The sequence below is a fragment of the Schistocerca cancellata genome, chromosome 4 (assembly GCF_023864275.1).
Source record: "Schistocerca cancellata isolate TAMUIC-IGC-003103 chromosome 4, iqSchCanc2.1, whole genome shotgun sequence".
NCBI classification, from domain to species: Eukaryota; Metazoa; Arthropoda; class Insecta; order Orthoptera; family Acrididae; genus Schistocerca; species Schistocerca cancellata.
Window position 1 is genome coordinate 857,632,480 of NC_064629.1, and position 15,951 is coordinate 857,648,430.

Genomic DNA, 15,951 nt, shown 5'->3' on the forward strand with positions numbered 1-15,951 from the left:
TCAGCTGATAGGTATACTTGCTTAAAGGAAGTCCCTCTAACTAAGGGCTAACCTTCAGAGGATGTCATGTTTCCAAGTAGAGAAGAAATTAGCATATTTCATCAAAATATAAGCGCCATTAGAGATAAAGTTTGTGAACTGTTTATAAATGTTGACTCTCAAATTATTGGTGTATCAGAGCACCACTTACATAATTTGACAATTCAGAGGCTACCTTTCCCAAGATACAGATTAGCTGGCTGTTTTTGAAGGAGTTCCTTGCGGGGTGGGGGAGTGGCTATGTACATAAAAAACAGTATTCCATTTGAGTTCATAGACGTATCATGACACTGCACTGAATAGATATTAGAATGTTGTGCAGGGACAGTTGAATTTAGTGAAACTAAACTTCTAATTGTCATTGTTTATAAGTCCCATAACTCTGATTTCAGAGCATTTCTGCTCAAGCAAGAGAGGGTTCTTGATTCACTTTGTAGGAAGTAGCAGAAATTAGTTGGTGACTTCAATATAAATTTTGTATATGATGGGGCAAAAAAAAAAAAAGTAGCATGTTGGCAGATCTCCTAAATTCATATGATCTGATGCAGATAGGGTGAAGGGGAACAGTAGCACAGCCATAGACAATAGTTTTATACATTCTTCATTGCTAGACGGGCATTCTGTGAGTAAAAGGGTGAATGGCCTTTCAGACCATGATGCACAAATTATAACACTAAAAGGCTTTTGTACTCAAACAAATGTCACATTTAATTATAAACTATGTAGGAAAGTTAATCCAACAGCAATAAAGAGATTTTTAAATCTTGCCAAGGAACAAGAGTGACAGGATGTTTATAGTGCCGATAACATAGATGATAAATATAATACTTTCCTTAACACATTTCTCATGCTCTTTGAGAGTTGCTTTCCATTAGAACGTTCTAAACAGGGCACTAGCAGTAATAGGCAGCCCAGGTGGCTGACTAGTGGGATAAGGATATCACGCAGAACAAAGCGGGAATTATATCAAAATGTTAGAAGTAGTCACAATCATGCTACAGTAGCCCATTACAAACAGTATTGTAAGGTGCTCAGAAATGTTACTAGGAAGACAAAAGAGTAGATGGTATGCAAATAGAATAGCTAATTCACAGGATAAAATTAAAACTATATGGTAGTTGTGAAGGAAGTGTCTGGTCAGCAGCAGAAGGTCAATGATATAAAGTCAGTTCGTAGTACAAATATTTCTGTTACTGATAAATCAGATATATGTACAGTATTTAACAATCATTGTCTCAGCATTGCTGCTGAATTAAATACAAATTTAGTTTCTACAGGGAATCATATAACTTCCTTGGCAAATGCCTTTCCGAGACTGATGTCTGAAATACTCCTCTGTGATATAGACAAGGGGGAGATTGAGTCAATAATTAAATCACTGAAGACTAAGGGCTCTCTTGGAGATGATGGAGTGCCTAGCAGAATATTAAAGTACTGTGCTGCACATGTTAGCCCTCTATTTAGCCATATTTGTAATTTTTCTTTTAAGAATGGGCAGTTTCCTGAATTATTAAAATACTCAGTAGTAAAGCCGCTTTAGAAAAAGGGAGAAAGGGATAATGTAGACAATTTTAGACCTATTTCTATGCCATCAGTCTTTGCTAAAATTATTGAAAAGGCTGTGTATGTAAAGATAATTGATCATTTTATATCACACGATTTGCTATCAAATGTACAGCTCGGCTTTAGAAGTCGTTTAACAACTGATAATGCTATATTCTCTTTTCTCTGTGAGGTACTGAATGGGTTAAACAACATGTTTTGAATGCTAGGCATATTTTTTGATTTAACTAAGGCATTTGATTGTGTTGATCACAAAATATAGCTCCATTAGTTGGATCATTACGGAATACGGGTAGTAGCTCACAATTTGTTCACCTCTTACTTTAGCAACAGACGCCCCAGGGATCAGTTTTGGGGCCACTCCTGTTCCTTATTTATACAAATGACCTGCACTCTAGTATTACTGGTAACTCTAAAATATTTCTGCTTGCTGATACCACTAGCTTGGTAGTAAAGGACATTGTGTGCAACATTGGCTCAGTTTCAAATAGTGCAGTTCATGACCTAAGTTCATGGCTTGTAGAAAATAAACTAATGCTAAATCACACTAAGACTCAGTTTTCACAGTTTCTAACCCACAATTCAACAAAACCTGATGTTTTAATTTCACAGAATGGGCATATGATTAGTGAAACTGAACAGTTCAAATTTCTAGGAGTTCAGATGGATAGTAAACTAAAAGGATGTTTTTGGCTCAAAAATGGGCAGTTTGTGCAATAAGTAGCATAAATTCATGAACCTCTTGTCGACCCCTGTCTACGAGTCCGGGTATTTTCACAATGGCCTCTCAATATATATTTTCTTTACTGTCATTTCTTGTTTACAATATCAGCTTATTTCCAAGAATAAGCAGCTTTCACTCAGTTAGTACTTGGTGGAAATCAAACTTGCATTTGAATTGGACTTCCTTAACTCTTGTGCAGAAAGGTGTGCAGTATACTGCTGCATCCATTTGCAATAAGCTACTACTGAAATTCAAACATCTTTGCAGTAATCCACACGTGTTCAAATTGAAACTGAAGAGTTTCCTCATGGAAACTCTATTCTGTCGAGGAAGTCCTTGAAAAATTAAACTGATTCTTGTTTTATTGTTGATTGTGTTACTTAAACTTGTGGATATACTTTTTTTTGGGTTCATAAACATTTTATTTTTATCTGTTATTACTTTTATGTTGTAATTTCATGTACTGACATATTCCATGACCTTGGAGATTTGCTCCTCAATTTAATCCTATGGAACTTGATGTGTAAATAAAATAAAAATAAAACCTCAACTTCGACCTCATTAGGGATAATATTTTTGTCAACTGCAATGAACATTCCCCTTACAATGGGTAGTACATCTATACCTAATACAACTGATCTCAAGGAATTCACATTCAGTGAAATAATTTCAAATCATTTCATACAGTTGTGGATTATCAAAAGTGTCTGTTCTTTCAGACATGCATGTGAGTACCCATATCCCATGTTCTTCAATCTGTATGTTAAGTAAAACAGGAGAAAGAAGGAGAAATTTGAAAAATGCATGAAGGCAGGGTAAGTAATAAAAACTGTGAGGTTTGCCAATAATATGTCAGGGATAGGAAAGGGTGAACTGAACACAATGATTAGTGCCTTGAAAAGAGGTTATAAGATGAATACCAACCACAGTCAAGTAAGAGAAGGGGAATGCAGTTCAACTAAATCAGTCAATGTGGATGCGAAATGAGACCTAAAAGTAGTAGATGAGCTTTGCTATAAGAGCAACAAAATAATTGACAATGTCCAAAGTTGAGAGGACACAAAAAGCTCACCAGCAATAATGGCAGTGTGCTGCTGATGAAGAGATGTTAAAACTGTATATAAATTTAAGTGTTAGAAAGTCTTCCATGAAAGTAAGTATCTGAAGTGTAGCCATACATGGAAGTAAAACATGGTCAATAAACAGCTCAGACAAGAAGTGACTACAAACACTTGAAACATGGTGCTACGAAAGAATGCTGAAAATTTGATGGGCAGGTTGGATATCTAATGAAGAGTTACCAAATCAAACTGGTGAGAAAATAAATTTAGGGCACAACTTGACTAAAACAAGGGAGAAGTTGATGGGCACATCCTGAGCTATCAACGAGTCCTTAGTTTGATAATCCACATCTATGCTGCACAAGTAACTTTATGGTGTGTGGCAGTGGTTAATTTGTGTACCACTAACTATCTTTTGATATTTCTCTTGTTGTTCCTCTTGGTCCTTTGGCTCAGAGCCTAAACTGATGCATTTCCCTTGGTATTCTATCACACGTCATTCACTTTACACAACTGTTACACTTAGGCCTTACTGAGTCTATCTGCTACTGTAAAGGTACTTCCTTAACCATCTTACTAATCTCTTCACTTCCTTCTCCTTCTCCTTCTCCCTCCCCCCCTCTCCCTCTCCCTGCCCCCCCCCCCTCTCTCTCTCTCTCTCTCTCTCTCTCTCTCTCTCTCCAGCCTTCCCCCTCCCCCTAGCATTTATCCCATCATACGGAGTCCATTGTTTTTCAAGATTTGTCACATTTATGTTATTTTAGCTTTGTGGTATCTGTTTAGATGAGTGTGGAAAACTGCCTAAAAGCCACACATGGGCTGACAGGCTATCAGACTAACAAACATTAATCTGCCGTAAAGATTCAGTTTAGATCGGGCTCCCCTCTCCGTTCCACACACTACCATGCTGCACTTCAAGCTATGAGTAGCTCTGTTACTCCCACTCTGTGCCTGTGAAATTTCATTTATATACTTGTATCTTGTTTAAATACCTTTTCTTTATTGCCCAAGTTTCAGAAGCATTTATCAGGATAGACATGTATTAGGATCAAGCATCTTTATCCCACATCAACCTCTTCTTAGAAATCAACCACTTCTTAGAAATGCTGCTGCTTTCATCTCTGTCTCACCGATTTACCATTTCTTCCATTTGTTTCCACTGTGCTTCCATGATATTTTAAGAAGTCATTATATTTCAGTTGTTCCCCTTCCAATGTGAGTTCTGCAGTAGTCCTCTCCCTCTTCCTGGTCATTATTGCTTCATCTTCCTTATTCCCCCAAACCTCCTCTCTAACTATGTCACCTTGTTTATTATGTTATCCACAACAAACACAAAAAGTAAGGATCAAAGTGCACTTCCTTATTTTAAACCCCTTCTCTGCTTTGCCCAGTCTTTTATCTCATTTTCTACTTTACCATAACTTGTATTTCAGTTATATATTTCTGTCAATTGCAGATTTTTGCATGCCCTTGTTCTTCAGACCTTCCCAAGCCTTATTATGGCACACTGCCATACACCTTCTCAAGATCCAGAAAGAGCATCAGCAAATCTTGCCCATAATCATAATGTCTCTCTTTAAGCTGTATTAAGACAGATATAAGGTCTATTACTGACCTCCCTGGCCTGAAGTCACAGAATTACAGACCAATACAACCCCCATCTGTTGCTAGAATCTGAAAGATACTCTGTATTTCAATGCACGAAGTTCCCTGGAGGAAAAGAAGGTTCTGTCCAGGGATCTCCAGGGATCAGTATGGATTTTACATTGACTCATTATTTACATTCTACCAGGACTTAGAGGTAGTAGAATGTTATCTCATGTTACATATGTAACTGTGATGCTCTTTTCACTGCAATTTTTTTTCCCCACTTGGATTTCTGAGGATTGAAATAATTCCAAGATGCATCATGCATACTTTGTGATCAATAAAGTCATTCCTCCCTGCTGTATGACTTTATGACTTTTTATGCAACCTAGTCAGCTTAACTACAGATTCACACATATTTAGAGCAAAAGTATTCGAAGAAGACTGCTTAACAATTATGCTGTATGTCATAACCAAAATTTATATTCCAGAGTCTTTTAATTTACAAAAGAGCACAGAAATATAACTTACCTTCTGCAACATTTCACATGGTGATCTCCATGTAATTCTCTCAAGTTTGAGAAATCCTACAGAGAACCATAGAGCAAGCATTTCTTTCAGTGTGATGTTCAGCTGTTGGAGTGATGGGAGCAAAGGATTCCCCACTTCGGTCTCAGAAATAAGTGACTGTAATACATAACACAATGGACATCAGAAGTTTTGTATTACAGTAGCTAAACTAAAAGTCTTTAAAATTAGCACATGTAAAACTGAACACAAGAAACAGTTATGATTAACCATGGAATGTTGTTGAATAATATACATGCCACAATGAAAGAAGCAAGGAAAAGTACAGAAATATACACACAGGGCATATAACAATAATGGGAGTCTGAAAAAAAACAGAAGCTAAGAACTGTTTCCATTAGAAAAACACTATTCAAATTTTGTACTTTAAAACCCTGCTCAGTAACACATTTTCACAGTTATCTTTCTTGTCGGACAGTACAAATGATACCTTTGTCCACTGTTAATGAAGACCTTGGCCCCCAAAATTCTCACAAAAACACTCACACCGTCAAGAAGGGATTGTATGAAAAGAGGGTAAAACTTTAAAATAGCCAACTGCAAAAACTTTTCAACCATCTTAGATTTGCTAGTACAAATGACAGAGGCTCTAAAAGAGAATTACCCATGCTTCCTTAGAGATATGAAGTATACCTCATGCATCCCAAGGGGAGATGTAAGTTAACAGTGCATCACAGATTTGTCTCAGGATGCCAGCATTCTTTTGGCTATCTATGGGAGAGGTGTCTTTAATGAAGACAGAATATGGACTGGAGAACAGTTCATGTGTGTAACAACATAGGGAAAAAAAGGCTACTTAAGAAACTAAGTATTACAATAAATAGTCAAAACACATGGAAAATAATAAGGAATTTGAGTGGAGACAATATAATGCTCCATATAATCAAATGCAACAACACACAACATAATATATCAGCTGCTGGTGGATGGTGATGCCTCGAGAAAGAAAGACAGTAAAAAAGGAAAACAAAATCAGCAGGTATTGGGAGGGAGTTCACCTTCCTTGCATAAAAAACTTGAAAAAATCTTAAATAAATAAAAAAAATGGGAAAGCTACAGTACTGTATGACATCCAAATGGAACAAATTAAGAACACTGGAATTTCAAGGTGATACTGGATCCTTCAACTATTTAATGGCTACAGTGATGGTTGCAGAGTTTGAAAGTTTTAGAGGAAAGAAAAATAGTGCTGAAACAAAGAAAGGATCCATCTCACTCAAATGGGTTATTCTTCTATCTCACACCCAAGCCATCTTTATAAAATATTTGAGACAACTTTGTTAAACAGACTGATACCTATTAGAGATCCCTTTCTAAACACAAACAACCAATTTTCACAACAGGTAAATCACACACAGGAAAGGTGCTAAAGCTGATACAGTATATTACATAGAGTGACAGGTGTTGTTTTTATGGACCTTTTGGCACACACAGTTAACCATCATAGCTTATATGTGGAATTATATGACTTCAACAAAGGATACCATCTGTTAAGAATCATAAGAATTCTGCTGAGAAACAGAAGGTTCTTAGTTTGAGTCCATGCCAAGTGAAGTGAAGCTATAAAAAAACTGGCTGCCACAAGGAACTCATGCACATGCACACAAATGACCAATTAAATGGTGCAAGATCCTTTGTATATGCTGATATGGTTGGCAGCCCAAGAAAAATATTTCAAGAAGGTTGAGGTGAAACTAACTGCTATGGAAAGAATGACATTTCTGTCAAGCAGGTGATGACAGTGATGCAATGTTTTGAGAGTAATTTAGTTATTCTTAACAAAACTATTTTTTTTTATTAAGGAGTAAATATGAATGTGCTTGGTAAATAAATTATTCTTGTAAGTAACAGCAGTCTCTACTTACTATTAGAAACTTCATCTGAAGCACAAACCATCCAATACTCTATTGCAAGCTTCCAATTTTCAAAACAGAGAAGCTCAAAGGAAACAATGTCATATGGAAAGGAACTGCACTGCAGTACCACAAAGTTGGCATAGATCTGGAAGAGACCTTTTCTTCCCGACACAATCAGTAAATACCAAACAAAAGGTTACAAAACTCATCAATTTTCTCTGGAAACATGTCAATCTGAAGCAGGCAAGTATATGACCAATCCTGTACGCAAATGTTTTTGTGCTTTGCTAATCAGCAGGAGAATATGCATGCAAAAAAAGAACAGGAAATCTGCTGAAATATAATTGGGTGCTTAAAAACATAAGTGGTAGACAAACTGTATTAAGTCTCTGGAACAGCACCAACATTTCAGTGATAATACAATACAATTGATGGGTAGAGGTCAACTATCTGCACCTGGATGGGTGACATTCACTGCACAGTCACTAGCCACACCAAAACAGAAATTACTACCAAAGAGTCCTTCATGAACTATATCATCAGTTGCATATTCCCCCACCAAGTAAGAATGATGAATAGGCAGCATTAAAGAGAGAAAACATATCTGAGAAGTTAGCTCTTGGTTCACAACAAAGTGAGCCACATGGAAAGCCCTGAACTGGCTTTGAATTGGAGTGCCAGGGACTAGAGGAGAGCTCTCTATGGAGACTGTGCCATGACACATACAATGTTCAAGGCTGCCATTTGTATTTATAATACTCTACTATACATAGGCAACAGACAGCAGTTACAGTTAGAAGACAGGTTCTTTATTACGGTTCTCAAACAGTAATGTACAAGGGTTGCAAGATCATACATCAACATTATTGCATAGACACCACTTATTTTCAGTATTCTTCTTCACTTTCTCTATTCTGATTTACCTCTATATATTACTCCTTCTTCTACTTTGACAACTTATTTTGAGCGAAAAAAAAAGAGGGTCACAGGTCCCTCAAGCACATGCAAAAGTCATTGCACGACATGCTCCAATTTTACTTTTCCGCAAACTGTAATTATGGAAATAGTACAATGATTACTCAGAAGAATGAATTATGTAAAAAGAATACAAATGGAAAGCATTTTATAAAGGGTGATTTTTAATGTGCTGGGTACACATCACAATAGAGAAGTCTGTGTGAACATTAGCTTCCCTGGCTCTTCTTCTTATTATTTATCTATTTTTAATTTATTAGATTAAAGCTTTCATCAACCCAAGGGTCACTTTGAACACCACAATTCTGCCCTACAAATGGTCCCATTAAAGGTTGTATACCATTGCCTGTGAACTGTCTTAATCACCTGTTGTAGGGGGGACACTTTAACATGGACTCTGAACCATGGTGCAACTCAGCATTTTTCAAACTGATAAGCACTGGCAGGGGTGAAGAGTGACAGATAAAGTTCCAAGAACTGAATGTGGATTGAACTGGAGACCTTCGGATCTGTAGTCTGACACTTAACCAATGAGCCAGCAAGTTATTGGTACTGTAGCAGTAAAGTGTACAAGACCTTGAAAGTGCGTGTGCTCTGATTCACATAGCTGGAACAGATTTTTCTTTCTACAGTTTACCTACAACTAATCAAATAGTTTATCATCAACAGACATTGCACAGAATTTATCCTCCCTGCTCTCAGTTGCAAGACAATGCCAGGCAAAGTGAGACACTTCATTTCTGCAGAGTTAATGATATTTTGTCCTGAAATCACATTTTGATCCCTGTTAACGGCTGAAACTATCTTCCCAACATTATCATCACTAGTATCTACAAAGCAAATCACTCGTATAATTTCTGATGCCTCTATTTTCTGCTAGAGCTTACAGAGGTGTGTTTCTTTCCCCCTCCCCCTCCATCCCCCACACCAATCCCCCAGCCCACCTGCACCTCCCAGATACATATGAATGTCATAGCAGTTCATGTGCAACCTACACAGTCACTCTTATAGGCAACAATACAACTTCTGTGAACCCACATCATAAAAAAATTACACTCAGTACTTGGAAAACTTAATTATTATTGGAGATTTATCCCAAATGTTTCAACAACAGCTACGCCATGAAACAAAGTTGGTAATGAGGACATGTCCACCCCTCCAAAGTTGCCTAACCCATTTCACTCCAGCAGACGTTTCTCCCTACGGTCTTGGTGCAGTCTGTACCACTGTGCAACTCGCTAGTCAAAACATACTACAGCCTAAGCTTCAAAGGTATTACTACAGATATAGAAGAATTAATCACAATCTAAAGAAAAGCTCTCATAATTATTTTTGTTGTACAAGAATTGCAAAAGCATGTTTCTGAGACTATTTTGAGGTGGTCACAAACTGAAAATCATTGCTGGCATTTTTGCATCCCTAACTATTGTATTCCCAAATGAACCCTTCAAAGACTGCACCCCTGGCCCCACTTGTTATCAGCACAACACTTCTTCCACATCAACAGTTTGGTGTGCCAACAATGACACAGTACTGTGGCTACCTGTGAGACCTGACAATAGTTCTGACACTTCTGCAAATATGTGCTGCCATACCTCTTCCTACACGTCTCACAGCAGTCTGTGCTGCAAAAGCTGGTTATTCAGGTTTTTGACAAGTGGTCACATTAACATGTCCGGACAGTGTACATTTCCCTGGTTTCTCCACAGTTACACTGGACTGCTACACTTTGGCAGACAACTGGGAACACCTTGTTTCTTCTGCACTGCAACATTTTCTATTAACTGAAATATGTATTTGGAATGATTCCCAGAAGGACTGCATAAATGAGCCGTTTTGTTGGGTTAGTTGTTGACGCCCATACCACTGGGTTGTGATTTGGAAAAATTTAATGGTTCCATCTCAGTCCTATAAGCAGCATGAGAAATAGGGGTCCATTCAGCAGAGCCCTGCTTGCCTGGATGAGCTTTATACAAGTGAGCTGCAGCAGGTGCCCCATAAGCTGCCTGCTAATGGCTGTTCCACCTCAAAAGCCATGGGCCTCGTCAGTGCACAGCACAACTTGAGAATTTTTTTTTATGTATAGAAAGTTACAACATCCTCATGATCTGGGCAGTTAAGTCAAGATCCTAATTCCCAGTGACAAACAACGTTCCACTTATGTACCGAAAAGTGGTCAATGAAGCATGCACTGAGCTTCCAATTACGGAGGCCAGGTGGCACTTACCAGTTCACAGCTCACAAAACCCAGGCTCATCTAGCACATACCCAGCTGACTAAGGTTGAGCTCCCAGAGGTGCTCACCATTTAGAACGATCCGGGAGGCACGTGTGGCTTTATCGACAATACCACGGACGCGGTGAGCATTACCCCCCATGTAGGAACATGTGAGGCAATAATGATCCTATGACTTACCTTAGAAAATATAGATTAAAGAAATGTGAACCTACATTTATAGCATCTGTAGATCTAGAGAAAGCTTTTGACAAAGTTGTCTGGAATACATTCTCTGTAATTCAGAAGGTAACAGGGATAAAATACAGGGATTGAAAGGTTATCTACAACCTGTACCAAAACCAGACTGCTGTTATGCAAATTGAAGGACATGAAAGAGAAGCAGTGATTGAGAAGGGAGTGAGACAGGGTTGTAGCCTTTCCTTGATGTTATTCAATCTGTACATTGAGCAAGCAGTAAAGATAACGAAAGAAAAATCTGGAGAAGGAATTAAAGTTAAGGAAAAAGAAATAAAAAGTATTAGGTTTGCCAATGACACTGTAATTCTGGTGAAGACCGCAAAGGACTTGGAAGAGCAATTGAATGGAGTGGATAGGGCCTCACCGATAAAAGTAAAACAAGGAAAATAAAATGTAGTCGAATTTAATCATGTGATGCTATGGGAATTAGATAAGAGTAGAGTGAAGAGCTGCATCAAACCAGTCTCTGGAGTGAAGACCACAACACCACCACAACAACATGCTGCTTACAACCAAAAACAATGTTTAAATGAAGTTACACCCCAAGTTGAATACAGGATTCATCTCATACCCTGTTATGCTTCAGTAAATCATTGTGCACTAGAAAGTGAGTGAGTGGTTTTAGACTTTTCCCTGGATAAATATTTATGGTTTGTGATATTTAAGATGGATAAAAAAAATGTTTATGATTTAGGTAAAAATGAAAATGAAGTCTAATCAGGATAGATGATACATCACTGTCAGAACTAGTGAGATATCACAAGCTTTATGGCAAAAGGAGTGTTAGCCACTTCTGGGAAAAACAATGCACAATGGGAGGTCCTTAAAAAAATGATGGGATGACTCATCACACAATCAATATGCAGCAGTCAGATACCAATAAAATGTTTACTAATGTTGTATACTGCTCTAGTATATGATAATCAAATAAAACAAAAAATCAGAAAGAACTACAGAGTACTTACTTACCAAGATATCGGTACGCAAGTCAACCAAAAATTTGACACCTGTTTCGAGCCGACTCACATGTGTGAAAAGCCAGGAGTAGGGTGGTGTCAAGAAGTTTCTTAATCTTTCCTCTGCCTTCAGAATCTGTGCAGTGTCGCATGAAGTCTGGAAAAAAAACAAAACAAAGCACTGGAACAATATGTGCACTTCTTTGGTTGAGAAAGTGAAAGTAATAAAATACTGACATGTTACCTCTGAACTTGGTAAACATTCTGCTGCTTTTCTGACTGCTGTATGATCTACAGAATGCTCGGTAGACAATGCTTTGAGAAAGCCATGTCTGTGAGGCTTCAGAAGACATTTGTAGGCTGCACACAAGTTTTTTACTTTACTCTGCAACACATAAGTGACAACAAGGGACTAATTCTACTGTAATTTAACTTCAAGGAAAACAATTCATTTAAAGTATAACATGTAAAATAAAGAAAGACAACACTCTCCTGCAGTTGATTAATGTGATGCATAGAAACAGGCAATAGAAAACAGTAGTTACACTAGCTTTCAAGCTCTCACTCTTCCTCTAGTGAAAGTGCACTCATTCCTTCACACACACACACACACACACACACACACACATATATATATATATATATATATATATAAACTGTTTACCTAGCAAATAAATAGCAGTGTCATTTTATATCATATTCATGTTACTCACACTTACTGAAATATGCTTTCCATTTTTTAAAAGAAAAACAGTGAAGGCGATTATTCTACCAATTGCTAAGAAATATTATAAACCATATCATATTTCAAATGTGCCCACTACAACATCTGTGCTGCATTTTTTATTTTTGCTGTTTTCAGTTCTTATATTAATACTGAATGAATATTCTGCCCCATTTCTTTCAACATTATTCATTTGCAAGGCAAGTTCAGAAACTGACACAGCAGTTGAGCATAAAATATACACAAGAAATCATTGTGAAATAACACTTGGAGAAATAACTTACTGACATTTATAAAAATGTATGGAGTTAATAAATGACATGTTAGAATACAATCTCAAGTTACTAGTTAAGATACAAACCAGTAAACCTATGATTCTTTAAAGAATCGAACTCTCATGTATAATACAGCTTCAACTGTCTGATAACTTTAAACATGAGTTCATGTGTCATATATTTGACAGGAAGTATGTATGCCATATGTAGTTAGGAAAGGTATGAAATTATGCTTACTGTTTGTCGGAAGTTGGTAGGAGTTTCATTATGAAACACTGGATGAATATAGTGTGTGTAATTTGCACCCCATTTTAAGCAAAATCTAATTTTTCATTCATCACAATGTTTACCACATCATATTTCCTGAATTGTGTCTCATACAACAACATAATTTTGCAGGTTCATTCAGTGGCATATGTGGATACTGTCTGCAAACTACACTGCAAATAGAGTTGGTAGTAAAGAAGTAATAAATTAAAATGCCATACCTGATACTTAAGTTTGACTGTATCATACCTCTTAATAAGTAGATTATGACAGCATTTTAAATTTGGCAATAATTATGCGAAATATTGAAAATCAAATTTTTGTTGCCCTTGGCAGCCATTAGATAGGTAACCTGCAACTGGAAACTGGGTTCCAGGGTTACAATTTAGTAATAAAGATAGCAATAAAATGCTGCATAAATAATAACTTAAATTTCCTTCCTTTTATTTAAAAATCACGTAATTACTGTCATCATATTCAGTTAAAGTTAGAAAGGGGGATGGGGAATGCTCTGACAGAAAAAATAAAGACAATTAACATGTTTTTATTCGTTTTCTGCTGCTTACACCAAAAATTTACAGTTACATATTAAAGAGAAATGCAAAATAATAAAGCAAAAACAAATTTATACAATTCCTAACTGTAACAGAGCAACCTCCTCTCTCTCTCTCTCTCTCTCTCTCTCTCTCTCTCCCCCCCCCCCCCCCTCCCTCTGAATTTAATTTTTATCATACGAGGTGGGGGTACTACTTCATTTTTGAATAACTAATTTTTAAGCTCATGCTGAATATTTCAGTATTTTAATTCACCTCAGACAGATTTTCTGGTGCTTATATTATGTGCTGAGGTCTGTGACTGTTCTTGTCTGTCATTTTTTGAATGAGCATGACTATAGGCCCTAGAATCCTTCATGAGATATCTTTGGAAAATCAAGCTTTTAAGACCCTTCTTTTCTCTTCACAATTAAAGGCGAATACCGAGACTGTATTACTATTTCATTTTTGCCTGTAAGAGTGCAGGTAAACTGAATTTATGAATTCTTGTGTTGGATAGCATATTAACAATAGAATTAACCATGCATGTCATAAACCCAGTTTAACTAATGCTCTTCATTAATTTTAGGCAGAGGTTTTCCAATTAAAGTTAGCTTGGAGGAATAACAGAGATTCCACAGTGGTGGGACTGAACCACAGCCTGTATTTTTTATCAGAGGATGATCGATACTGGCCAAAACTGGTAATTTGATTAGAAACAAATGTAACTGTGCCAGGTAATTAAATTATTTTCTAATTCATTATGTTACTTTTCAGCAAAAGGTCTGGTATTACACTTCAGTCCCATATGTGCACATCTGGAATAATAAATAAATTTGCATCTTCTAACAATGCAAATGGAAGATAATTTGCAGTATATTTATCAAAAACAAGCAAGTACCCACAACAGAATGATCTACATCTACACACATGTACTCTGCAAACCACTGTCAGTTGCATGACAGAGGGTACTTGCATTGTATCACATTAGGATTTCTTCCCATTCTATTCACATTTGCCTAAATGCCTCTTTGCATGCTGTAACTAGTCTAGCCTTGTCTTCACAGTTCCTATGGGCGTGATACATAGGGGCTGAGTATATTTCTAGATTCTTTATTTAATAATGGTACTGGCAACTTTCTAAATAGGAATTCACATGATAATTCCCATATATCTTCAAGCGACAGTCAATTCAGGTTTTTTAACATTTCCCTGATGCTCTTCCATGAGACAAACAAAACTGTGACCAATTGTGCCACCTTTCATTGTATACAATCAGTATCCACTGCCAGTCCTATTTTATAATGCCCCCACAGGCTTGCATTTTCCCAGTATTCTGACAACGAACCAAAGCCTGTCATCTGAATTATCTATGACAGCCAATGTGATAATTTCATTTCATATCACCACAAATTATTACACGCCGGTACTTGTATGAGTTGACTCATTCAACCAGTAACTTAAAGATATTTGTGAACCTTTTTTCAGATAACCCCTCTTTGCAGATCATCTTTTTCCTCATCTTATTCCTTGTCTTCTGGAGGTCAGCATATTATTATGAATTTGGCAGTGTTAGGGGTAGTGGGTGGCCAGATGCCCTTCGTGTCACCACCCATTCTTCCTCTGGGACAGAATTTGTGTACCTCATCTGCCTGCAACTAGTGTTGTCAATGTGAAAGTATGAAAATAATAAGAGGGAAACATTCCACGTGGGAAAAATATATCTAAAAACAAAGATGATGAGACTTACCGAACAAAAGCGCTTGCAGGTCGATAGACACACGAACAAACACAAACATACACACAAAATTCAAGCATTCACAACAAATGGTTACTTCGTCAGGAAAGAGGGAAGGAGAGGGAAAGACGAAAGGATGTGGGTTTTAAGGGAGAGGATAAGGAGTCATTCCAATCCCGGGAGCGGAAAGACTTACCTTAGGGGGAAAAAAGGACAGGTATACACTCACACTCACACTCACACTCACACTCACACACACACTCACACACACACACATATCCATCCGCACATACACAGACACAAGCAGACATTTGTAAAGGCAAAGAGTTCGGGCAGAGATGTCAGTCGAGGCGGAAGTACAGAGGCAAAGATGTTGTTGAAAGACAGGTGAGGTATGAGCGGCGGCAAATTGAAATTAGAAATTAGCGGAGATTGAGGCCTGGCGGATAGCGAGAAGAGAGGATATGCTGAAGGGCAAGTTCCCCTCTCCGGAGTTCTGACAGGTTGGTGTTAGTGGGAAGTATCCAGATAACCCGGACGGTGTAACACTGTGCCAAGATGTGCTGGCCATGCACCAAGGCATGTTTAGC

General features: G+C 37.4%; 1 protein-coding gene across 3 annotated transcripts in view; it reads right to left on the reverse strand.

The window, feature by feature from the left end:
* Nucleotides 1-15,951, reverse strand: part of LOC126184983 (malonyl-CoA decarboxylase, mitochondrial-like) — a 92,992-nt gene that overhangs the window by 60,082 nt on the left and 16,959 nt on the right. For all 3 annotated transcript variants that reach the window (XM_049927687.1, XM_049927686.1, XM_049927685.1), the window contains 3 exons: nucleotides 12,069-12,209; nucleotides 11,838-11,981; nucleotides 5,506-5,661 (listed from right to left, as the gene is read on the reverse strand). In XM_049927687.1, coding sequence (XP_049783644.1) covers nucleotides 5,506-5,661; nucleotides 11,838-11,981; nucleotides 12,069-12,209 — 441 coding nt within the window. The remainder of the gene's footprint in view (nucleotides 1-5,505; nucleotides 5,662-11,837; nucleotides 11,982-12,068; nucleotides 12,210-15,951) is intronic.